Source organism: Tachypleus tridentatus, chromosome 13 (genome assembly GCF_004210375.1).
Source record: "Tachypleus tridentatus isolate NWPU-2018 chromosome 13, ASM421037v1, whole genome shotgun sequence".
Classification (NCBI taxonomy): domain Eukaryota; kingdom Metazoa; phylum Arthropoda; class Merostomata; order Xiphosura; family Limulidae; genus Tachypleus; species Tachypleus tridentatus.
Window position 1 is genome coordinate 61,190,692 of NC_134837.1, and position 26,877 is coordinate 61,217,568.

At 33.3% G+C, this 26,877-nt stretch overlaps 1 protein-coding gene across 5 annotated transcripts in view; it reads left to right on the forward strand.

The window, feature by feature from the left end:
- LOC143237505 (dual serine/threonine and tyrosine protein kinase-like) overlaps positions 1-26,877 on the forward strand; it is a 61,616-nt gene that overhangs the window by 13,155 nt on the left and 21,584 nt on the right. For 2 of the 5 annotated variants that reach the window (XM_076476847.1, XM_076476848.1), the window contains exons 2-7: positions 10,502-10,701; positions 14,092-14,214; positions 15,746-15,946; positions 17,441-17,820; positions 20,025-20,323; positions 20,780-20,932. In XM_076476847.1, coding sequence (XP_076332962.1) covers positions 10,502-10,701; positions 14,092-14,214; positions 15,746-15,946; positions 17,441-17,820; positions 20,025-20,323; positions 20,780-20,932 — 1,356 coding nt within the window. The other 3 variants (XM_076476849.1, XM_076476851.1, XM_076476850.1) reach the window with 3 other exon arrangements.

A 26,877-nucleotide genomic window follows, 5' to 3' on the forward strand; every position in this document is an offset into this window, starting at 1 on the left:
GGTGAAGACTAGCTACCTATCCTCTAGGTTTACACCGCTAAATTAGGGACGGCAAGCGCAGATAGCTCCCGTGTCGCTTTGCGAGAAATTAAGAACCAAGTAAAACTCTACAGACATACCCGAATGATAAATTGCAAATCATATAAATAATACATACACTTATAAAACTGTATGTATTTGTATGATTTGCAATGTCCATAAACATAAAAAATGTTTCTGTCCACTTATCTTCACATTACATCTTATAGTAGGCTACTCTTTTACCAACGAATAGTGGGTTTGACCGTAACATTATAACGCCCCCACAGCTGAAAGGTCAAGCATATGTGTGACGGTGTTTCGAATTCGCGACCTTAAGATTAGGAATCAAGTGCTTTATCCACCGAACCATACCGGGCCCTTGTAATGTACGTAGGATTAAAACATACCATTTATTATTCAACTGTAAAGTGTGTATAAGTTAGTTATTGATCAGTGTTTTAAGGAGAAAAATGAACACGAAAATAGAACCGTGATCTCATATTTCACGACTTCTAACATAAATTTATAGTGAGATGTTTTGTAGCTATATTCGATATTAGAAAAATAACAACAAATAGATTTTTTCGTCATCTTGAAATATACCCAAGGACGTTAACCTTTTATTCTTGACTTTACCTTTATCGGATGAAAACAATTGCGTGTAGCACGTGACGACAGTCACTTGGACCCGAAGTAGTTTTCCTAGCAGAATATCATTAGGCAATCGCAAGAGCTCAGGACAAAGCAATGACAAAACAAAATAATTCGCCTCTCCAGTCTTGATACAGTTTTGTATTAAGGTACATGTATGACAAGAAATGTTCCCGTATGGACAACTCAGTTTGGAGTACCAAAAAGAAAGGTTTATGGTATTATTCTAAGTAAGTTTTACCCTCCAATCTGCTCTGTAGTGGCTCAACAGTAAGTCTGCGAGCTAGATAACTTATGACGCTAAAATGTTGGTTTCGATACCTGTGTTGAGCTAAACAACCACCAAACTAAGCATGTAGAGTTGTCGCCTATGAAGTTGTTTCGTAGAAATTTAAAGTGAAAGAGATAATTTGACTACAGCAATCTCTGTATTTACTTGTCTCTATCAGACGTTGGCATTATGTACATGGGCTTGACTTTAATAAGTTTCATGTAATTATTTATTGTTAAGTGGAACCGTTAATCGTCGATGTTAAATTTAAAAGTGGAAGTTGTTATTGGTGAATTTCGTACAAAGTTACTCGAGAGCTATACTCTTCAAAAAAAGAAACGCAAAAGCCAAAATTTGAGACATATTGTCAACAAGTTTATTCCGGGTAGTTCTGTATGACATGTGTGAAACTTTGCACATTCACTGCTGAACATCCAAAGTCTGCAAACGCGAAGTCCACGCTCACTAGCTGAAGTTTAACGTCACTCAACGTCAATAACGAGTATGCCCCCCGTGAGCATCAATAACTGCTTGGCATCTCCTGCCCATGGAAGCGATGAGATGACGAATTACACCCTGTGGAATGGCTGTTCACTCAGCCTGCAAAGCTGCTGCAAGCTGAGGTAGAGTCCGCGGTTGAGGTTGTCGCCGTCGCAGACGTCGGTCCAACTCGTCCCAAAGATGTTCGATGGGGTTTAAATCTGGTGATCTGGAGGGCCAGAGAAGAACGTTGATGTTGTGGTGTCTCAAGAAGACAGTGGTGAGTCGGGCTGTGTGAGGACGGGCTTTGTCATGTTTAAAAACGTCGTTGACGTTCACCATGATGGGTTGCACATGGGGCCTAAGAATCTCGTGGACGGTTGCGTACGGTCTGATCGGAAACCCTACGCAGCCCTGGTATGGTTGGGGTAGTAGACGTCGCAGTGGTGGTCCTATCCCGAAGGTGATGTAACCGGATGTAGCGATCTTGCGCGGGCGTGGTCACACGAGGTCTGCCAGATCGTGGACGGTCACGAGTTGATCCATGTTGTTGGTGACGATTCCATAGCCTTGTGATGGTGCTTGAGTGGATATTCACAGCTCTGGCAACATCTGATCGAGATTCGCCTGCTTCCAAACTACCAATGGCGTTGTTGCGTTGTGCTTCAGTCAGTCTTGGCGTAACTGTATTGCGTGTCGGTGGCTTAACAATGAGCTATGGAAACCGAGAACCCGTTACTTTTATAGGGATTTTGCACATGTTGCACTTGCAGAACATGCAGATCTCTCAAACAAATTTATTGGACACGAATGCGTTTTGGCGAAAAATCCGATGTTTTCCTCCGTTTTCAAAGTGCACAACTTTTATTGTCATTTTGGTCTGACAATCAGTGCCTTAACACGTGTAACATCACATACTCTAAGCTTGTAACGTTATTACATATATTTCTCTTTAAAATAACAAAAATATCCCTTTTGCGTTTCTTTTTTTGAAGAGTATATTTGAGTTAATCACCCCTAAGCTTATAGTGATATACAAGAGGAGAAGGCAACTACTCAACGCTACCAACGCCGTTTCTTGTACCATTCTCTTTTACCACCAAAAAGTAAGATTAATCGTGATACTATATCGTTTCCATGGCCGAAATGGCGAGTATATTCAGTGATGGAATTCAGACCTGCGACCCATATATTGTGAATCGGGCACCTTATCCATAAAGTCATACCAGACCTTACAAAAGAAAGAGAAATCCATATTCACTCTATTATTTATTTCCCTCGTGTAGAAGGGAGAAACCTAGGTTAAGTAGTATAACTTGTTGTTTGTTATCACCACTTTACACATTTGAATGCGTTATGGAAGGTTTGTTTTTGAATATCGCGCAAAGCTACTCTAGGGCTATCTGTGCTAGCCGTCCTTAATTTTACAGTGTAAGACTAGAGGGAAGGCAGCTCGTTATCACCATCCACTGCCAACTCTTGGACTACTATTTTTACCAACGACCGTCGCATTATAATGCCCCCACGGCTGAAAGGGGCGAGCATGTTTGGTGCGATGAGGATTCGAACCCGCGACTCTCAGATTACGAGTCGAACGCCTAAACATGTTGGACCACGTTATGTAAGGATAATACAAATAGTAAACATGCTAGTCATGGAAGTAAGGTAACGAGTCATGTTTGGAACAAAGTACAAATACCATGAAGTTAATAACCATTGTTTGTTTGTTTGTTTTTTGAATTTCGCGCAAAGCTACACGAGGGCTATCTGCGCTAGCCGTCCCTAATGTAGAAGTGTAAAACTAGAGGGGAAGGCATCTCGTCATCACCACCCACTGCCAACTCTTAGGTTACTCTTTTACCAACGAATAGTGGGCATGACCGTCACATTATAACGCCTCCACTGCTGAAAGGGGCGAGCATGTTTGGTGCGACGGGGATTCGAACCCGTGACTCTCGGATTATGAGTCGAACGCTTTAATCCACCTGGCCATTAATAACCATAACTGTATAAATTAGTTATTAGTATTATCGTTTTATGTGCTTTGTCTTTAACTCACTAACGTGACGTATGTTACTAAGATTGAAACATTAGCTATTATTTATTAATTAATGGTTTTTTGGATAATTGACGGAATTTTAAGAAAGTTCAAGAAAGTGATAGAAGAAGACAGAAACAAAGTATGATAGATTGAGGTGCCTGTATCTGTTTAAGTGGATTTCCACTGAATCCCCGTCGCACCAAACATACACGCCCTTTTAGCCGTGAGGGCATTATAATGTGACGGTCAATCCCACTATTCGTTGGTAAAAGAGTAGCCCAAGAGTTGGAGGGGGTGTGATGACTAGCTGCCTTCCCTCTAGTCTTACACTACTAAATTAGGGTCGGCTAGCGCAGATAGCCTTTGTGTAGCTTTACGAAATTCAAAACAAACAATCCATCACTTCTTAAAACGATTAGCAGTCAGAAAATATTATAGTATGCAAGAGAATTAAGGAGAGTAGGATAAAAAAACAAGAGGAAGGGGGTTATGCTAGGGTCCGAAGTCTGGGACGCACCCTTTCAAGATCAGGGCACTCACTGCCCCGACTAAAGTCAGAGAAAAGCACGTGCACGGTCTGTGACCGAAAAATTATTCGAAGCCGTGTTGTTATAACATGCAGAAATCTCCACTCGGAGACAGGGCTTTCCAAAAACTTTGACGCTTCAAGTTTTAACCCTAGCATAAACTGCAGTATTTTTCTAAGTAATCGCAATTGTTAACAAAGGATTTAGGAATCTTCACATACCTTTCCAATAGAGAATAATTTATATGAAAAAGAATATAAACTAAAGAATAAACGAATGTAATAAAAATTACCGCTGTTAAAAAAAAATCTCATTCTACAGAATATCTCGATACACTCACCATATTTGTTGTTGAATTTCGAGCAAAGCAACACAAAGACTATCTGCGCTAGCTGTCCCTAATTTAGCAGTGTAAGACTAGAGGGAAGGCAGCTAGTCATCACCACCAACCGCGAACTCTTGGGCTACTCTTTTACCAACGAATAGTGGGATTGACTGTCACATTATAATGCCCCCACAGCTAAAAGGGCGAGCATATTTTGGTGCGACGAGGATGCGAACCCGCGACCCTCAAATTATGAGTGGAGCATCCCTAACCATCTGGCCATGCCGGGCCGTCTACTTATGTAGCGACTGTCTATAATTTGATAATACATCATATGGAAGATTAAAGTTAATTAGTTTAAAAATTATTTAATTAACGACTGATTTCATGTGTTTAACAACGTTATTTAGAAAGTAAAATGCCACATATTTTTGGAAATACTGTTCTGAAAACGGGAGATATTTTACCGCAAAATCTATTACAAATAAATATCTTGGACTTTTTTTAACTAAAAGAAAAGAATATCTGGGTATAGGTTTGTTATAAATCGAATGTTTTAAATCTGCTTGGTTTCGAAGCGTGCAAGTGCTAATAGTGTTTTATCAAATAGAGATTTCAAAGAGCATATTAAAGTAAATAATAAAAGAAATTTGAAAACGCAAAACAAGTATTTATTTCCAATCTATCAAAGAAAAAATAACTTTGAAACTGCATTGTAATGATGAAAGATTAAAAGTTCAGATCTGTTTGAGAATATACAGTACGCAACTGTAAAACGAAAAATCATTGAGGGACGGGAGATCCTGAACCACCCCTCTAGATGCGCTTCTGCCTCCAGAAGATTATTTAACTAAACGTTTCGGTACACGAGTTTAAAACTAAATCCAAGCGTAGTTCTATTAATGAAGATTTTTCATCATTGCTGTCGCGAAAACTCTGTAGAAGAAAAATACTTTATGAGATGTAAACCCTAAGGTTTAAATATATTTTGTAAGGTCGTGATAATCCCTGAACCAAAGTACATTTCAAAGTTATAGTTGTTGACATGCAAAAACCACACTGTTGATATTTTGTTATGCGTTCAGAATGAAATAAAAATAAAATAAAAAGATACTTAAATAAATTATTTGAGAAGGATCAAGCTGGAATTAAAAGATGGGCACTTTAAACATCATAAAGAGTGTGTGTGTTTTTCGTATAGCAAAGCCATAAAGGACTATCTGCTCAGCCCACCGAGGGGAATCGAATCCCTGATTTCAGCGTTGTAAATCCGGAGACATACCGCTGTACTAGCGGGTTGCACATCATAAAGAGAGAGGGAGAGATATAAAAAGAGTTTTTTGTTTTTTTTTTAAGAAATACTGCCTTGCATAGTCTTCTGATTATTCACGTATTGTCTATTTGTTTTCGAACAGTAAATTCTGCTTCAGTTGAAGTGTTTAGAAAACTTATTGGAATCTCTACTCTCTACTGACTGTTTATTTACCTAACCATGCAATCTTACCACGAAATACTTGGGGGTATTTTGCGGACCTGAAAGTGAGAACCTATGGGCTTAGACAGTGATAAAATATTGTTATATTGCGTTGGGAGAGTTATTTAGCCTCATGCTCTTAAATTAAACTAACTGTCTGTTGTAATTAAACATTGGATATCTAAGCATTTAAGAATTTCACAAAACTAAATTTGCGTTTGTACCTTGAGGGTATCCATCCACTCGAGACATAGGCACGCGCATCTTTCTGACCTCATTTTAGAAGTCATTCTTCAAATAAGGAACCAAATAATTTACAGACTTCCAAATGATTTCAGTTATTTTATTAACATTTTATGTACTTACTATTAGTTTAAAGAATGACTATGATTTGTCAAGCCCCCTCGTGGCACAGCATGTCAGCGGACTCACACCGCTAGAGGGCCCGGTGTTAGTGAACCTGACTTGTAATCTGAGATTCGCGAGTTCGAATCCCCGTTATACATGCTCGTCCTTTCAGTCGTGGGAACGTTATAATGTTACTATCAATCCCACTATTCATTGGTAAAAGAGTAGTCCAAGAGTTGGCGGTGGGTGGTGATGACTAGCTGCCTAATTTAGTCTTACACTGCTAAATTAGGGACGGCTAGCGTAGATAGTCGTCGTGTAGCTTTGCGCGAAATTAAAAAAACAAACATATCGCTAGAAACTGGGTTCCAACACTCATGATGGGCAGAGCACAGATAGCTTGTGTCTCCTTGTGCTTAATTCTAAACAAAAATGATTTCTCGATGTATTTTAGGAACTTTAAATATATTTGAAAACCTAAATTGTTTAATTGATATCTTTTTATTGAAATATTTTTCGAAAAAGAAGAAATAAAAAGCTAGACTATATAATGATTTATAATATTTATTTTAAGTTGTTTTGCTAAATACAAAGTTTCCATTCACTAACTTTTAATGCTGCTAATTGATCCTTTTTCTGAAGCTAGAAATTGAACATCATTACTGTCTCTTTAAGATTAGTTTATATAGAGTACCCCACTATATGAAAGTTTAGCTTAACGAAACAATTATTGTATGATTAACGCTGATAAATGCAGGAATCTCAACAGATCAAGGGCATAGATACTTGTTTAAGAAGATAAAAAAAACACAAAAAAACAGAAAGGCAATTTGAAAATGAATTAATCTAAATAGGGTTTAAGTAGGGTTTATGGTTTCCGTTATTGGATACAATTTTCTGGTTCTTCCCTTCTTAAATAATTATGTAATTAAGGGGATGAATATTTCCATAAGGTATAGTGCAGCTTATTCTTCTCACGCTTTGGATACGAAGTCGGATGGTTACGAGTTTGAAGTTGACCCGCATAATTCTGCTGTATCCGTCTTTGAGTAAGACACTGTACCAGTTTGTCCAATTGTACGATTGATACCAGCTGTTGGTATGAAGTATTTAATCTCCTACAGAGGGTTAGGGGAAATGTGTCACCATTCTTGACTTGTGTCGTTCACTTGGAACCGAAGATCAATAACTCTGGGCCTTTGCGTCTTACGGCTACGAGAATGAAGCACACCAACATTTAAGCACTGAAAACGATACAGTGTAATCGAAATATGTTGTACGAAAATGTAGGACGTGGTAATTTAGTTACATCTATTTCATATTATCAGTAAAATAAAACAAACACGTAAGGCTATGTGAAGAAACTGGATGATTCCAAAGGCAATGCATTGTTGCTGATTGCGAGTATTAAGTGAAAAATGAAAATCTAAAAATGTCCGAGTAGGTGTGTTAGGGTTACAGAATCTTATTGAACCCAATAACCTATACAGAAGTGGCTCTAATATTGTTTGGCTGTAGAAATTGTAGCACTAGTTTTTACTTTAATAGTTCGGAGATTTATTATCTCTGGATCCTTGTGAGAAATAAATTAGGGGTTTTAAACGTTTTTTAAAAATATAAAAAAATAAAACCAAATGTCAAACTGACTTCTAAATTGTAGATTTATTCCAGAATTATTAAATGGCGTTCAAAAATAAAATGTTTAACTTTAAAATCACAAAAACTAATATCCAAATTATATATTGGTATATCTATTGAAAGACCAAAACAAATGATACAGAGATATTTGTTTTCACGTTGCATGGTGTTTTTCAAAGGGATTTGTGGCTGATACAGTTGTTTGCTTGCTGATACAGTTGATAAGTGGTCAGTCTTGTTATTAAAGATAATTTACAACATGTGAATTGTTTTAATTTATATTGTTCAAGTATATAGTAAAGTGTTTTATCTTTCAAGTGGAAAGCTCTGTAAGTCTCCAAACATATTATTTAAGCTACTGAAGGTATTTTCTTATAAATAAAAGTTGTGAAACTAACCCACCGGACCTTTAGATACAAGCATCTCTTTGCACCAGTCATTGTGTAATGTATATTTTCATACAGTTACACTCTTATTACATTAATCACCCAATGTCTGTTGTTGAGAAATCACATTTATATTTTGTGCAATCATTTTGTCTAATCTTAAACTACAGTATATGATGTAACTCAACAGTCACATTATCTGGGATGTAAAGTGTTTTATTGTTGATAGATTTGTGATGGACTATTATGTTAATTATTGTAAACATGACTAAAAATATGTTTGAGCTATGGTGTTTAAGCATTTCACTGATAAAAAGAAAGATTGAGTTTCTGTTAGTCGTTCTTTCAATACCATGTAGGTGGCATACTACTGGTGCTTGAGTGGAGTTGCCTATTGCTGTTGAATGACATCTGTCTAATTTAGTTACTCATCTTTGTGTGTTAATAAACTGTTACTAGAATTAAGTGATGTTTTTTAAAAAAATAATATCTTACAGAGCTAGTTGAGACTATTGTAGGTGATTTAGTTGCTCTGTTACACTTGCAGAATGAGATTGTCATTGCAATTATAAGTCGTAGAAAACGGAACCACTGTATTGATACAGAAAGAAATATGTATTACGTAATACAATTTATAAAATTGTAGTTTGTTTGAAAGTAACAGAGTCTAATAGAAGTTACTTATTGCAGGGACTATATTTCATAGTTAAAGTAGCCAAACAAAACTTGTAATATACTGGGGTACAAAGTAACTTATATCTGCTCTTATATTTATAATTGTGATCAACATTTATAGATTTCTTGTGTTATATTTGATTGACCTTAATGTTTTTAAGGGCACATATTGGTTTGTTCAATGTAGTGCATAACAATGACAAAAACTCTTTTATAAGGAGTTTCCTTGAGGTTGCCAGCAGATTAATAGCCACAACATTAATGAGTGAAAACTGATTGGTAATTAATGATTATTAAATACAAACAACAACTAATTGGTATTATTAAACTTCAGTACTTGTATAAAGCTGCTAAATGTATAAATAATTAATGACCACACAACTGAAACAAGATGATACAGAGACTTCATTCTAAGGCTGAAAACAATTTTTTTTTTTTAGGAATTCAAAGTTGTGTCTGGTTATTATAGATAAAAATATAAAGTTTTCGTTTCAAGTAAACTCTTCACCTGTGATTTTCTTTTCATTGCTAAATGTTAATGTGTAAGTAGGGTATTTTAAAGATTCAGAATAATGGGACTTGTCACTAAAGTATAGAGTGCTAATTGTAGTTTCTTAAAAAAATTAATGTTCATGTATAAGGAACTTTGAAAAAAAATATTATTGTAACATGATTCTAATATCATGTCAAAATGAGATCAAGAATAGTAAGTGTGATAGCTTAAAAGTGTAATTTTCCTATTTTTTTATTTCATGTGTAAGAAAAATATTAATGTATATTAGGATATCTGTAGTGTAACTTCTGAAATTTGGTCATGGCACAGTTTCTCTCTGTTCATTTGACACCTGAATTTAGCAAGTATTAGGTTATTTAGAGGAACAGACACCATGTTGTTTATTGTATTTGAGTACTTGACCTTCAAGTACCACTTTATTTTTTAGAAGAGGTTACATTACACTGTGTTCAGTGACCATAACCATCCAAGTGTGTGTTTGCACTGTTAATCCCTAGAGTTGGTTCATTGGCCTGAAGTTAGTGTTGTATGTCGTGAGTGATCATGTGCCGTGAATGAACTCTCTCCTATTTCAGTAGTAACCTTGATCCAGAAATACTTCAGAGATTTTTGCCCTTCTGTACAAGAGTGTGGAAAACATCTTTATCTATGCATCTTTTTTTTATGTTAATCTAAATCTGTATAGTTGGATATTTGGTGATTGTGCATCTGGTTAAATAAGTATGATTGTGCTTATCTTTGTATATCATTGCTGTGAAAACCATAATTGAATAAATATAAAAAATTCAGTTAGTAATTGTCACAACTAAGTTAAAACTAATGAAAAAAGGTTATATAGAAATTAATTTTTACTTGTGTTTTTGTGATTTAAATACATATATAGCTTTCCATCTAGATAATTTTTTCTTGTGCATAAGAGAAGAGAAGGATTTATTGTCTTCAAGTTTTACCTCAAAAGTTAAAAGAGGTCTAATGTTGTGTAGAATATAAAGTTTAGTTTTTTTATTATTATATTCTGCTAGAAAAATTTTGCAAAAGTCTACATTTAAGATATTAAATATGGCTGCTTTGAAACTAGCTAAGTACACTTTCTAGTCTTTTGTAATAATATATGTATATCTATATATGTTAAAGTAATTGCACTTTTTAGGCCAGTTATCTAAGATAAAGATCCCATGTGTAGACGAGGATTTTATACAGAAAATCATTGACCAACATCTTGGCATCATCATCCTTGGACAGAATTGTTGGGCCAAAGCATCTGTGGTTAATGAACTCTTTGGGCAGTCTTTGCTGCCTACATTACCCCCTAACCATAATATTGAAGAAGAACAATGTAGTTGGAGAATGGTAAGGAACACTGTATGTGTGTTGAGGTATTATTAAACATTGGAAAAGGAACTGTATTTGTGTTGAGATGCTGTTAACCAATAGAAAAGGAACTGTATTTGTGTTGAGATGCTGTTAACCAATAGAAAAGGAACTGTATTTGTGTTGAGATGCTGTTAACCAATAGAAAAGGAACTGTATTTGTGTTGAGATGCTGTTAACCAATAGAAAAGGAACCATATTTGTGTTGAGTTATTGTTAAACACTAGAAAGGGAACTGTATTTGTGTTTAGGTATTGTTAAACACTAGAAAAGATAACTTATTTTGGAATTTTGAAATTTTATAATATGTAAATTTTAAAGACATTTGTCATAATTATCATATTTTTAACAACAGTAGTTAAAAAGTTTGGGAAAATGTTACTTGTACCTACTTTAAAAGCATTATACTTATGCAAATTACTTTAAGTTGAACATTTACCTTGTTTTAAAAGCCTTTATCCATATATATTAATTCTGTCTATAAATAAGGTTTTGAATTTTACATAATACAATGCTCATTAGGCTATAGTTTTTGAAGTTTCAAAATTTAAGTAATAAACATTAAACAATTAAAATTAATTTTTATTGTATTTAAGTATCTTAAATAACATGCAGTTCAAATTTCAAAAGATAAATTCTAACAAGATTTTTTTTCAATTAAAATATTGTTAATGCTTAGAACAAAGTGTCATTTTAACAATCTTAATTGTTGGATAGCATTGGAAGATTTTTCATTCTTAATTCTGTTGTTGAAAAACTTTGGCTAAACCATCTGTTGCACTTGTAGAAAAGCAGGATTAGTGGCTTAAAATAGTATCAGTTACTTTTATGTATTCATAGAAAAAGTATAGTAATAGTTGCATTACTACCTCTAGCATTTAATAGAAATGTGTAGTGGGAGTAATAGTTGTACTACGCTTAGTCATGATCAATATTATTGGTAGAAACAATTGGATGAAACAGTATTAATAATCTGAAATACCATGAGTTATTCTATTTAACTAAGATTGTATTACAATTTTCTGCTGAGAACCTATTGTGTAGTTTTTTACTAAAGAAGAAACAAACCTAGTAAATGGCAATATTTCAATTAGTTGTGTAGTTGGAATGGTGAAAACTTAACTACAATAGGAAACAAGATTATGCCTTCTATATGCATACATTTTTCTTTATGCATGCCACAAGCTGTGTAGCTGGAATGGTGAAAAATTAGATTTGATTCCAATATGTCTCTCATGTAAATTATCATGTGTCACTTCTCTGTCAATAGGAGCATGATATACTCATGTGATGTATGTTTCCCTCTGTATGCTTCTCAGGGACTGTTACTTTTCATTTGGCAGTGTTAGTACTCGTGTTCGTTTCTTTCAAGTTTCACATTCAACTTCAATATACTTGTGAAGTGGTTTCCACTCCTATCTACTACACATTTCATGAATGGGTGAACAGTATGCTTAGTTCAGTAAGTGGTGTGGTTCTCCTCATTAGAAGTTCATATTTGACTGTCATTTCCAGGGGTATCCTTCAGATGCTTTGGGGGTACTTCTAGCATTTCCCCACACTAGTCCCACTACATAATTGATATGGGATTCTAGCTTATCTTGTGAGAGGAGAGAAGTCCAGTATTGGAAGGTTTAATTTTTCTATGTTGAAAACATATTTCTGATAGGTACTCGTCAAAGTGATAATTTCGTCCATGCATAGAGAGGGAGACACAAGTATTTCATGCTCTTATTGGTGGAGAAGTGATTTCTGATGATTTGCATGAGAGACATGTTAGAATCATTTTATTCCAATAAGGGGGAGAAGAAGGTTTATAGTATATCTAAAGAAAGATGTTTGCATTTAGAGGGTAGCACTGGACAAGAAAAACTAATATTATGAGTGAGGTAAGTACCTATCAGAAATACATCTTCATTACAGGAAAATTATAACCTCAGTTAGTTTATTATTTTTGTGAGTTGTGTAACCTATAGATTAAACTAAACTAACAATAATTGATAAGAAATTGTAATGATGATATATTAATTACTGGATGGTTAAACCTGAAACAGGAATACTAATTTTGTGTCATTGAATGCTTTCACAATGTTAATCTAGTTAATCATAACTTTGAGTACTGAATGATTGGAATAACCAAACCAGTAATAATTACATGAACACTAATTTTAATTAGTTAATTGCTTTTGTGACAAATTAAATCACAGTGCTGGTTAATCTGACCTTTAACTACAACATGAGGCCATATCCAGCACTCATTATACTTATTGTTGTTGCTACAAGTTTAGGTGAAATATCATTCATCAGTGCATTTAGAAGTTATAAAAACACTGGTTATAAGTAATGGTATTAAAAAGTTAATACTGTACCTAAGAAATTTATTTTCTCTAATAATATGTACTGAAACGTTGAAACTTTTCACTGAAAATATGCTTTTTTAAATATAACACAAGTAACCACTGCTGTCTTCCTTCGAGGAACACCTAATTTCATCAAGATTTAACTTGTGACTTGTAGATGTTATTGGTGTTAAGCCCTCCAACACAAAAAAAGACATTTAATTGTTAGCAACATATAATTACCCATTGTATTTTTTATGATGCAAACTGCAAAGAGGGTCATGAAAGACAACAAAATCTTAGAGTATTGCATGGGAGAATACTCTCTCAAGAACTACTTGAAACATGCTTATGGTACACCCAAGGATAAGCCTACACAGTTGTAATGAACATTCAAATAATGAAGTTTATCTTGTGTGGAGTGATGGGCAACATCTGTTGAGGTCTTGAGTTAATATTTGGTTATTAAATAGTTGGAATAATCAGAAATTGTTGTTGTTTTTTTTCAGGGCATTAATCAATTATTTTACATGGTAATCTATATAATTGATACTCAAAAGAAATTGGTTGCATTAATTAATCACTTTGCTCTAGTACTAATATATTTGAAGCAACCTTGTTGATTTCTTTTACAAAGGTAATTGGTATGCTTCTGTTTATGGGCTAACCAACTTTTTCTGAGCTAATCCAAAGTATATTTGCATATTCATTGTACTCTGTAAACTTTAAATAGTAATTTAAATAATGAAATCTGAAAAAAAATCATCCATATATCTTGTAGCTGTTAATGACAACAAATTTTGTTAAGTTTTATTTACATTCTATAATACAAGGCCATTAAAAATAAAAAATCATGGAAATTCAAAAATTGGAATGAAACCTCAGTATATCAGTATTCAAAAATAAGTGAATAATATATTTATAGGTAAGTACAGAAACATAGTCTTGGTCGATAATGAATTTCTTTTGTTTAGTGTTTAAGTTTTGTGCTAGAGAACTTGTTATACTCAGTACTGCTTCTTCACGTTAGGTTCGGCTCTCTTATGGTGTCCAGACAAAGATCAGTCTGGCATTAAGTAATAACTATGAACTTGTAGAAAATCTAGTTGAACAACCATGGCACACTGTTCCTAGAGCAAACTTAGAAGTTAGGGTGAGTAAAATTTTGGATTATTATAATACATCACATACAATGGTTTTCAAAACTTGTAAAATGTGCAGTGTTCTAAAGTATAGTGATATTTAGCAAGGCTAACCTTTTATCTCCATCTCATCCTGTTTGCAAACTTTCATATTATTTGCAGGTATGTTCATCATTGTAAAGTTTTAATATTACCAAGTTTCTCATCTGTTTCATACAATACAAGCAACCATATAATTATTTTAATAAAGTTTTTGTAAAATATTGGCACTGTATTAGTGAAAATACTCAAAGTTTTTATGCTGATATTTAGGTTCTTGATATTTGTTTTCTGTGTAAAAACAGTACATTACATTAAACATGTCATTTTGTGGTAATCAGGTCCACTAACATCCAACAGATAGGTTTAAGAGTATCTGCAATTTGCAGATTTTGAAGATGTTGTGCAGAGATTAAATCAAACAAAGACAGTAAAGGAAAGAAATAGACAGAAATGAACATGTAAAACATGATTTATATTCATGAAAGTTGTGTCAATCTTCAACTTACTGGCTGGCTTACATGTGTTCATTTAACTCGTAGCTTGTTGGGATGAGAAGAGTTCTGAACCCATCCTTGTAAGACAATTTACGAATATAATTCTGTATCATTTCTGTACAGGACAATGACGAAGGAAATTTTTGTTTACTGCCCAAATTCAAACAAGACAAATTCTGGTAGTCTACCAGAATCTAATGTTGTATATGTCACATTTATACAAGAGAAGAATTCTTTACTCTTGTTAATTTGTACAATTATCTGAGCCAACCCTTGGCATGACTTGTTTTTCCTTACGGGGTCAGACACAGGACTAAAGTGGTTCATGTTTTGTGTTGTTGGTGTGTGCAGTTTTTACTTTAGTAAAAAGATTAGTAGATGTTTAGAACCTGTAGACATTTTGTTAACAAGAATGCCATACTACGTGCAGAATACTCACGTGAAAAATTGAAAAATATATGAGGGGCGAATAGTTCCTTATTGCTTAAGTCGTTAGAATGAGTTAAGATATTTCAGTGTGTAACAAATTTATTAAAGAAAGCTGTATGTTTGTTCACTGTCTTCTTTTGTATTTTGTTTATTACTTTTCATTTTGTCAAGACCAAGATATCTTGATGAAACATTTCCTCATATCTTATTTCTGACAATATTGTTTTAAGTATTGTGATGCATGCTGCGAGTTAAATTGAAAATTGTGATTGTTTTGTAACATTAAATAATTTAGTTATATATAAAATGTACACAAAAGTACTATGTTTGAAAATGCCATAGTGTTTTGACAAACAGATGTAATATAAAACCATAATTTTTAGTGATGGAATTTTAACAGTGATTGTTTTGCATTTTTATAAAGGATTAATCTTTGTATTGAAAAATTTAACTGTAAGTTTTAGTACTGCATTTGGCATAATAAAGAATTGACAGATATTTTACCAAGAAAAAAGAAGCAAGTTGTGAAGTCTTATGTTTAGTAGTGATTTTTAATAAAATCTATTTCATAACACAGAAGGACCATAAGGAAAATCCAGAATTAAACACAGCTGTATTAGAAATTTCTCTGAATCACCATCTTTTATGGAATGATGTGGAAGTTATAGTTTCCCCATCTAATCACAACAATCAATTTAGCCAGATGTATAACCGGTGTATTGAAGGATTAACACCGATTGTGATATACTGTATCAAAGACAATTCATTAACAGAAAAGGTAGTCTAGCTTTGTTTAAGGTATTTTTTGTAAAAGAAAGGTAATAAATGTACATAGTATTTTATAGGATACATTTTAATAAAATAAGTACAAGTTTTTTTACACACGCACGCACGTGTGCGTATTATATTGTATTGTAACCTAGATAGTTCTTATTTACAGGTAAGTTTGACATGTCTTAAAGGGGTGGGAAGAAGCCTATAGGATGTGATCAAACATGTAAGGAATGTTTCATTGCTTCCTATTCTTCAGCATCTTAAACCCACTTAAAAGGACACATGAATAATGAGGTAGAATTTCATGATATTTCTCATGATACCTCAAATAGATATGTTGCCCAACCTCGCATCCACCCCTTTAAGCTTTTGTGATGTTCAGCTTGTTTATTTTAAAAGGTTCATGCAGTTTGTTTTTTTTAAATAAACTAAATAAAATCTTGTCTTTATGGCATTATGTTATGTGCCATTTTTAGATGAAGCATTTTAAAGATTTTCTCACATATTTGACTGTTTATTGTAAAGAATGGTTTATAGTTCAATAAGAAACAATTTCCAAATATTTAATTTTTTTTTAATATTTTGTAAAGTTTTTTCTGTCTTTTATCCAATAGGATATATACACACACATACACGAGCCAATTTAAAGTGGAAGTACATAAGAATGTTAAATTATATATAATTATTAGTGATTAAAGCTGATAGCTATCTATTTTGATAACATGTTTATCTTCCACAGCTTGAGTGGTGTGGTTTAGAGTATGCTTCTTTATTGATATGAATATTAGATAGTACAGTTATATTTATAACTGAGTGGGCTTTATAGTTCATCATTGTTTTGTTGTAAGGTAAAATGTTTTTTCACATTTCATTGTTTTGTTTATGAGCTCAGTAAGTTTTATTGTCTTCAAATGACAAGTTTGCATTTTATGGGTGAAAAACTGTGGCCTTGTGAAATGACCTGGTGGCTAAACTGCTCAAATCACAACTTGTAGGTCATGGGTTCAAATCTCTGGTAAACCAAATGTGCTCATCTTTCTAGTTGGGTACACATTATAATGTAACAATCAATACCACTGTTCATTGGTAAAATAATAGTCCAAGAGTTGGCAGTGGGTAATCTTGATTAGCTTCTTTCACTGTCAAGTTATGGATGGCTAGTGCAGAGAGCTCTTGTGTAGCTTTGAGTGAAATTCCAAACTAGCCAAGCCAAATGAAGTAAGAAACCCTTACAGATAAGCAGCTTTTTAATGAATTAAAGAAGGTTTTCAAAATGGTTTACCGTATCAATGACCTTTAACATTAAATAGCAATTGTGAAAGTGTTTAATCATAAAGCAAGAGTATGTTGATTTAAATAATATTGTTATATGTTTGAAGGAAATGACAGTGACCTAAAACCTTTAATCATCAATTATTTATCTTTGAAGGTCATATATAACTCAAATCTTTTTATGAGTTTTATGTAAAAAATTGTTTTATTAATTCTTTTATTCTAGGAGCAAGATGATTTAATGGCTCTTAGAAAGATTGCTCCAGCTCAACCAGTATATTTTGTGTGTTCTCGACCTCTGCCAACTTGTGAATTAACAGAATCAGAACAACATGACCGTGGTACTGTAGTCTCTTGTTATTCACGTCCCCTCCAACTATTTTCTTATAAAGAGTTCTCTCAAATTGAGCATTATCAAAAACTCCACAATCAAAGAGAACCTGAATCTCAAATTTCAAACACAAAGTCTTCATTATTTCAACAGCTTTATGGATTAGGATTTAGTGTTTTATGCCAAAGTAACCAGAAAAAAAGTATTCAGAGGCAGAGGAGTGAACCATACGAAGTGGGTAGTGAATTGTCTGAAAGTTTTGATAAATTCCCAAGGTATAGTTTCACCTCATTTTTATTCCAGATTGGTATCACAAGAACTAAGGTTTTGAACGATTAGAATTAAGAATTTTTATTGTTTAGTTGTTAAGTGTTGATCATTCTGAACTAATTTGTTATATATAAAGATGCTGAGGGCCCATGAGATACAATGGTCATTTTCTTTGTTAAGTTTATTATGTGTTTTATTCCTAATCAATCTAAATAAAGGATTTAGAGATATGGAAGTGCACCATAAGAAATGTAACAAATCACATATGCTATAACATTATTCAAACTTCTTCCAAGAACTACATTGAAGGTGATGAAGAGCCAACACAAGTTAAATCAATAAAATTTGAAATTAATAATGATAATATAATAATCACTAAAGTGGGCAAAGGTAGTAGAACTCTTGTACTCTCTGTTCACCAGATATTTACTTCAGATATTCTTATCCTATATTTGTGTATGTATGTAACTTGATTATGCTTTTAATCTTTGACAAAAAACCCACTAAAAATAAAAATGTATCTCAGAATAGCTGGTATTGGTATTAACACTTTTACTGATAAAGAGAGAGCTATGTTTAGACCTTTGTTAACCTGAAGATGACCTAGGAAGGTCAAAACGTTGTTCTCTTCTTATCAGTAAGTGTTAATACTCATACTAGCTGTTCTAAGATGCATGCTTTTAATCTGTTTTGTTTCCACAAGAAAATATTTTAGCTGGTCATTGAAAAGGTCAATCTAACCAAATAACCAGGTAACCAAAATGCTCCAGGCAGAATCTGCTTCTCAGAAGTTCAACTAATGTTATCAGAGTAATACATTTTCTAAATATCATGCACACTACAATCATTGACTTCTTACTTTGATTTAGTAAGATTAATACTTTTTCTTATCCTGTCTGATCTGACTTATCATATTGGCATTATCCATGAACCTAGCTGAGACAGTTATAAGTAAGCCAGATTGGGAAAAAAAAAAAAAAGCATACTAAATGTGTTATTTTTACATTAATTTAGGTAATTTAATAAAGCATTTAATTTTCTTGTTAATCAGTTGTTTTTTCATGTTACACATTATATATAGGTAATGTCTTATACCATTCATCACTGGATAGTGGTTGAATTAAATGAAATATTTTGGAATTATTGAGAAGTTAAATATTACAAGTGAATGTTGTGGTATGGTGAACCTTCTCATTAAAAAAGTGTCTAACATTGGTTTTTATTATTATTATGACATGTCTCGCATGTCTAATGGTGAATATTAATGTTTTATTTCCTACTAACTGGAGAATCCATCCCTTAGATGGAAGTTATTTAAATTAGTGAAAGGATACCTTTAGACAAAAACAAGTTGCTTCTTTTGTATGTAATTGTAAAAAAAAAAACACCCATAAAAACTTTAAAACATAAAATGTGTAACCACAACATTTTATGTACCTCCCCATGGACCTAAAATACCTTCATGCCAGATTTGGTATAAATCCATTAGCAGGGATTGAAGCAGTGGTAAAAATGCAAAAACACCAATGAAAAAGATAAATGTAAAACTGAAAATATGCATATATTTTTTCATGAACCGAATGAACCTCCATACCACATGTAGTGAAGATCCATCTACAGAGAGTAAAGTAGTGATAAAAACTAAAAATGTCTGTAAAAGCTGCAAAACACAAAACTGAAAATTTGTATGTAACCTCACATTGATGTGATAAATGTCCTTATCAATTTTGGTGAAGATCCATCTACAACTTGTGAAGTAGTTAATGTACATACAACAAACAGTACTATTGTATTTATACAGACTCCTGGTTACAACTACACTGTTGCTAAGTTTAGCACTTGTTTGAAGAAAGGTTTGTTCAGTGTACTTTAACTTTCAGATAATGTACATACAACAAACAGTACTATTGTATTTATACAGACTCCTGGTTACAACTACACTGTTGCTAAGTTTAGCACTTGTTTGAAGAAAGGTTTGTTCAGTGTACTTTAACTTTCAGATAATTTTGCTTGTTTTAATTACTAGGTAAGCTTATAAAATTATAATAGCACGAGGAGTTTGTAGTATCAATTTGAATTCAATTGCACTAAAACTGATCGTGGTCTAAAGTTTAAAGCTTGTATTCAGCTAAATATTTAGTGTTTTTCCAAATTTCTAAAATTACAAAAAACATTATTCTCAATTATTCTTATTTTCTTGTTTGTTTAGCATCTTATTGCTTGTCCAACGTGTTTTACAATCATTCCTTGTCAAAGCTTGTACTGTTTTAAATGAGGCTTGCAATCGATGCCTTCGGATGTTTATTCTCACAGCATTTGACATGACCAGAGATATGGTAATAACACCCAGACGTTTAGAATACATCTGTCAGAGAGAAACAGAGCTTTACACATCTTTGATGACAACAGTAAATACAAAGCAGGAAGAAATACGTCAGCTTATCATTTCTACAATCATAGGAATGAAGAGTGATTTGTTAGAGGAAGTTGCCAATCATCAGTTTCAAGGTTTGAAAGAGAACCAATTCTTGTTCTGTGTTTGCTCAGTGTGTAGTAAATAATATAATTTATATGTAATGACGATAATTTACATTCCAAATTTAATCATTTATTATTATAACATTATTTTGAAGGAAATATAGTCAGCTTTTGTTCTGAGTGTTGTAAAGTTAATATGATGTAATTAAGTGCTTAACATCTTGTCTGCTAACTAGACAAATTGATAAGTGGTGTACTTGTAAACAAGACTGGTTTGTAAAATTTGTATTTAAAATGTTACAAAAGTTAATGTGGCCAGTTTATTACATAAGTAAGATAATAAAGAAATTTAATTGTTATATTTTTTTCAAGCAAGAGTGGTATGATGTTGAATTTATTTAGCTTGGTATTGTTAGAGGAAAAATTATCTACATCCAGCATGCAAGTCCTTGAGTATAATAATATAAATTACATTCTCTCGTATAGGGTTGAATCTGCCTGAAAAAGGGGAGCTATTGTCTCTACAAGATCTTCATATCTGCACAATACAGATTCAGAATCTTGTCCTGAGTAGGCTGAGCAATGCAATTGCTGGAAAACTGATTGGTTCTGTTGATTGTCTGCGAGAGAGTTTTGTAGGTAGGGAGCTGCAGTCAGACTTTGTACATTGACTGCTATTAATGTTTATTGTATGTAGCAGATTCACAATGGAATTTGTAATAACTCTTAATATAGAGACATATGATCAATAAGTGATATTTTCACTAGTGATTTCCAATACAGTACATTTCCTCTTCTCTCATGTGTAGCTATTCTCTTTCAATGCTTTCATCTACATGCAAATATTTTTTTGCATGCCACAAATCTTAAACTGCTGCCTACATCAAAATCAGTGTAATTCAACTGCATTTCACATGTAACTCTTTGAGTGACAACCCTCCACCATAGGAGTGTGACATACCTTTCTCTTGCATGCGACTCCCTCTTTTCAACTGTATTCAGGGAGCTTTGATTTAGGATTTTTCAGCTATTGTGTTTTAGAAGATTGATCATTATATGTGTCGTCCATTTTGTTTTAACCATGTGTTTGTTCTTTCTGTATTTTCTTGACCTGTTTATGATGAAGATGATTTTGTTAGTTTTTTTTTCTCATCTTAACTATGCTGTGCCTTCCCATGCACCTTCCATGAGATCCACTAGGCTTAACTCTGCCTTTTTTGGATATATTTTCTCGGGTAGGTCTATTTTCATATAAAAATATTAATTTTTTTTTTTCTTACATGATACCTATCATTAAGATTCCTTGATTTTCCTCCTTCCTCAGACATTTGGATTCATGCTGAACATTTTGTTTCTCAGTTGAGGACCTGTTTCAGTGTGTCTTATCCTCTGTGGACTTCTGATCTTTATGCTTTAGCTCACTGGGTAATCAAAGTTTTGTCACAAGTAGTTTTTTATCCTCTTTTTTTCTTTTACACCTTTGTCTTCTGTACCAATTTTCTTCCTATTAACTTGGAATTGAGCTACCTGTCTGTGCCTATACAAGGTCATGCTGATCCATTTATCACAGCATTATCAAGCCTGTTAGACAACCTTTACATGTTTTTGTCCTCTGATTCATCTGTTCTGCCTCAATCTTCTTCTGGTTCTTCCTGATTTTCTATGAAGTCCTTTATCACACTTAAAATGGGTTTTTCTCCAGGACTATAGATGACCAAGGTAGATATTTCAAATTCCTATTTCCATATTTATATTTATTATCAATCCAGAAGCTGTCCAAGGTTTCTCCACAACAGGGTTGTATATCAGTTTAGCACTTGGTTGTTTGGATTTGCTTCAGCATTGTATGTATTTTATTAGGGGGTCATGGCTTTCACTGACTTCTGTATGCTCTGTGGTTGTGTTTCTACCACTACATGTGTGACTTGCTCCTGTTAGCTTATTCTGAACTAGAGTATTCTCAGGACACACACCTGCTGCTGACAGTAGTAGCTTGTGTTGGTTGGTTTCTAAGGTTGGGGACATTTCCTTTTGGCTACCCACTGTCTTATCCACATGGGTGTATTTTTTCACACTTTCCCATTCAAGTTCATCTTTCTCCACTCTTCCATTTGATAGTGTTTTTGGTTGTCCGTGTATTTCCTGCTTTCTTGGTTTCTTATACGCTTTCTCTCATAGGTCTCTACATGGTCCAGAGAATCTTTCCCAGAATCCCTTGGACTCCCTAATTACCTTTCCTCCATCTCTTACTGAATAGATGCATTGGTGGTTGAACAAGAAAAGCAAAATGAAGGGAATACTATTTCCTCCCCCTCGTATAGATTTGCATTGAATCACAGTTGCTTCTCTCCAAGGTTATGGAGTGTTGTCCATTAGCAAGAGGATCCTGGGCAATGGTCTCTGATTGTATTATTTTATTATTTCAAGATCTTGGAGATTATGGTGGCACAGCATTGGTTCATTTTCTTCTAGTAGTATGACAGCAACAGGTCATGCTTCATTCCAACAGTTCCAGCATTGTGGTGTATTTCAATCAGTATGGGGGTACCTACTCCTGTTCCCTTTGTGGCTGAACATTGGACCTTCTTTTTTGTCTTGTTCTTGGTGTTTTTCACCATGTGGTGGATCATTTTTCAAGTTCCAAGAAGTTTTATCTCCTGAAGTGATTTTTTTTTTTACCCTCATTTTTTCAGGTGGTTATATAATTAGTGAGGTACTCACCTGGAAGATTTTGTCACTTTACTCTAACACTAACCTCTAAAACCAATACTGCATGGTTTTAGATTTGAGTTGATTAACTGCATATGATCTGTCATGCCTTAGCCATTCTAAAACTTGGAATACTTCCATTTTAGCTTCTCCACGTTTCTGTATGTGTGTGGTTTTTATACTGTTTTTCTTCTGTGGAATTGAACTTCTGCTATGCTGTGATTCAGATTCCAACCCAAACAGTTGTCTCTTTATTTGGTTGTTCTTCCACTTTTTACTTCTGCATACAACATTTATTTACACACTGGGCACAAAGTATGCCAGTTAAAGAAGTGGTGCAGTCTCCCAAGTGTTGTTCTTCCAATGAGGATCAGACTTCATGGGTGTTCTATGAACACTTTTGAAGGATGCTTATTTTCTGTACCTTGTATCTGCTCTTCTGCCTATTGAATGGGGGATTCCAGCTATACATGTGAGAGAAGGTAATGTACCATATAAGTTATTGTCTTTCTATACTGAAAATTTATTTTTGATAGGTAATTACAATTACCACCTCTCAACTTTCCCACTGTTCCTCCCCCACTGAAAACTAGTACTTTTCTGCCTAGTTTTGAAATGATAGTTCAGTGGAATCAAATAGAGGGATTCATATGCATCAAGAAGGTGTGTTGCTTTCCTATAATTTACATGCAAGTTGCAGTTGATCATGGGAATTCAAAAAAAACATTTTTTCATATAGAGATCTGCACTAAATGAAAATAGCTGTACATTTTAGAGAAGGTAAGTACCTATCAGAAATATATATTTTCTGTGTATGAAAAGGATAACTTTTATAGGTTATTTTGAGAAAACACTTTGCTTTAGTGATTGATGGAAATAGAAAATTCAGTAGTGTAAAAGTTAAATTCTTAAGTTTATGTTTATCAGTATTGTTTTTATAATATTATGTGTAAACCTTTCATTACATATGTTCATACTGTAGGCTTTTTGATGGCCTGGTTTCTAACTTTATTTTCCTACTTTTCATTTTATTGGTAGGAAAGGAAAAGTTTTATGTGTTATACTTATGGATATATTATGTTTTGCATAAACCATATGAGTGACAATTTAGCTCTTGCAAATATTCCTGCCCCCCGCTAGTACAGCGGTATGTCTCCGGATTTACAACGCTAAAATCAGGGGTTCGATTCCCCTCGGTGGGCTGAGCAGATAGCTCTTTGTGGCTTTGCTATACGAAATACACACACACACACACACACACACAAATATTCCAGATTTTACTACTGAAATTTCTTTTGGGTTTTATTGTTATTTAGATACATTATTATTTGTACTAAACCTTTAGAAACATAACAAACATGAACTTCTAGGTGAATACATTCTTAATTAATAAATTGTTTTCCATTGGGTAAGTTTATAAAATTCACATATTGAAATTCAGAGATAACTCATTGTGTATCTTTTTACTAAAACACAACAAACTTATAAAAAAAAAAGAATTTATTAATTTCTGATACAGTATTCTCCCCTTGCTCATAAGATTAGCTTTTTTGTTTTATGCTGTCCTCTGTTTGTGAACTATTTTGAATACATGCCACAAACTTTATCATATTTCTATTGGAATTCAAAGCTCCAACATGCCTCTTATGGAAACCATCATGCAAGTGAGTTTTGTATAATAATTTAAATTTACTAATCATATGTACCCACTCTGTAGGAAGAGGGCTATCATCATCATGTTTCATATCATGCACTATTAACATATTCTCAGTCCAAAGCACTTCTCCTAGCTTTTTTTTTTACTTGGGTTGATCACATTTCATGATCATGACATACACTATTAATGCAAAGCACTTTCACTGGATGTTTTCTGACTAGATGAACTGCACTTTTCATACTCAATACCAAAAAAAAAAGGTGCTTCCCTTAGATGTTTTTTCCTGTTTCTGGTTTGTATATGCCAATTTTCAAAATTGGGGATTGTGCTGCAGTGATAGAGGGAGCCTTCTGTATTAGTATAGGTAGTGAAGTATGATGTTACTGTGGAGATGTAAAAATAAAGAAGATGTAAAAGACTGTTGAACTGTTCAAAACTTTTAGTAATGCTTAGAGGGCAAACCAAAGTCAAGATATCTTTGGGTGAGTTGAGGTAAGAACCACTCAAATAGATTATCAGTGTTAGAAAATGTTAACTTTAAATTTTTTTCTGTAATTTAAATATTTTCTGTTTTTGAGATATCAGACCTGTATAAAATAACACCTGTACCTTTATATGGCTGGAAAACAGTACTTTGGTTATTTTTGGTTATTGGCAAGCTTTTTCAAGGCAGAAAATCCAACCTGTTTAATAGGAGAGGGTGTTTTTATGAGTAAACAAATTTTAAATTCAAATTCCAAAAATAATCAAGACATAATTAATGTTCAAAATTTAAGCCATATTGAGATGTAAAAATATATTTAAAATCAAAGACATTCTACCCCTTCCTATATGTTCTTTAGTCATATATAAGTATACTTGTGGTAGCTGTAACACTACATGTCACCTACAAACACATGCATGAGAACACATGAATTTCATCTAGAATGCAGATATAATCTAACACTTACACCTTGTATCTTATTGCATGGTGAGAATAACAATCACTGCTTACTTCTGGAAAACTTTAAAATTCTCAACCACAGGTTATGAATTCTTTATGAAAAAAAGCCTCTATTTTTAATGATTATTTAACACTAAATAACAGTAACTCTTACTTGTTATTACTTTAATTGAGTCCAAATTCTCAGTGTTTTTTATTATTATTATTATTACCATTGTTATTATCTTAAATATGCAATATTTATAACTATATTTAAGCCTTTTTATGTAATGTTTTGTTTTAACAATGTCAATAAATGTGTGTGTTCACATTTTATCCTACATAATACTATATACTGTTACCACTTAAATAGCTTCAACTGTTGTTTGTAATTAGAATATTGTAAACTAACATTCTGAAATATTAACACTAATGATGGAATTTGAAGAAATTCTGAAATATCCATAATTAAAGATGATTTTTGGTATTACCATATTTCTAATATTCATCATATAAGGAGCTGTTCAAAACAATTTAAATTCAGGTTTTGGAAATTGGCAAGGTTTGTTTCCAAATGAAGGGTCAGAGGGAGTTTTGGGGTCCCTCAGAACTGGATTAACATACGTACTTGAAAACTGGTACAGCCACATAAATGATATTTTGAAACAAAAACTACTTTTAAATTTCTCAATATTTCTTCCGATATGAGTTACATTAAGATGTTTCAGAGGGTTTCAAGTATATTGGGAGTGTGGATTTAGTTCAGAGTGAACAATATCATGTAAGTTGTCACTTGAAGTGAGGTGTACAGAATGTTTTGCACAACTATTCTTTCTCATAACATTCTTGAAAATGCACAAGTACCTAAAGTAGTTTGGTTGTGGGGCAGTCCATTTCATTGTTTCAACTGGACTGATGGACTGATGCTCAACTGGTCATGAAGTAGGTTTTATCCCTCAGTGTGATGTAACATACTTGTGTGGCTAGATTTAGCTGGAGAGTTTTATGGTTTAAATGATGAAAAACAATAACAGACTTTTAGCAAAATATATCAAAATAATTAATGTATGTTAGAGGAATCTATGATATTTTATTTAAGCCTTCATTAGTCTTTCGGGGCCTTCAAGGACACCAAATATTTTGTAGACATTGGCACTGACAAATGGAAGCACATGTTTGTTATTCTCAGCAGTTTCAGTATTTGGTTTGTTTATGTTAAATTGTTGCACTAAATGTAAGTGGTAAAAAAGAAACAAGTTGTAATATTCATTGTTCATTTATTGATTGATGAAGAAA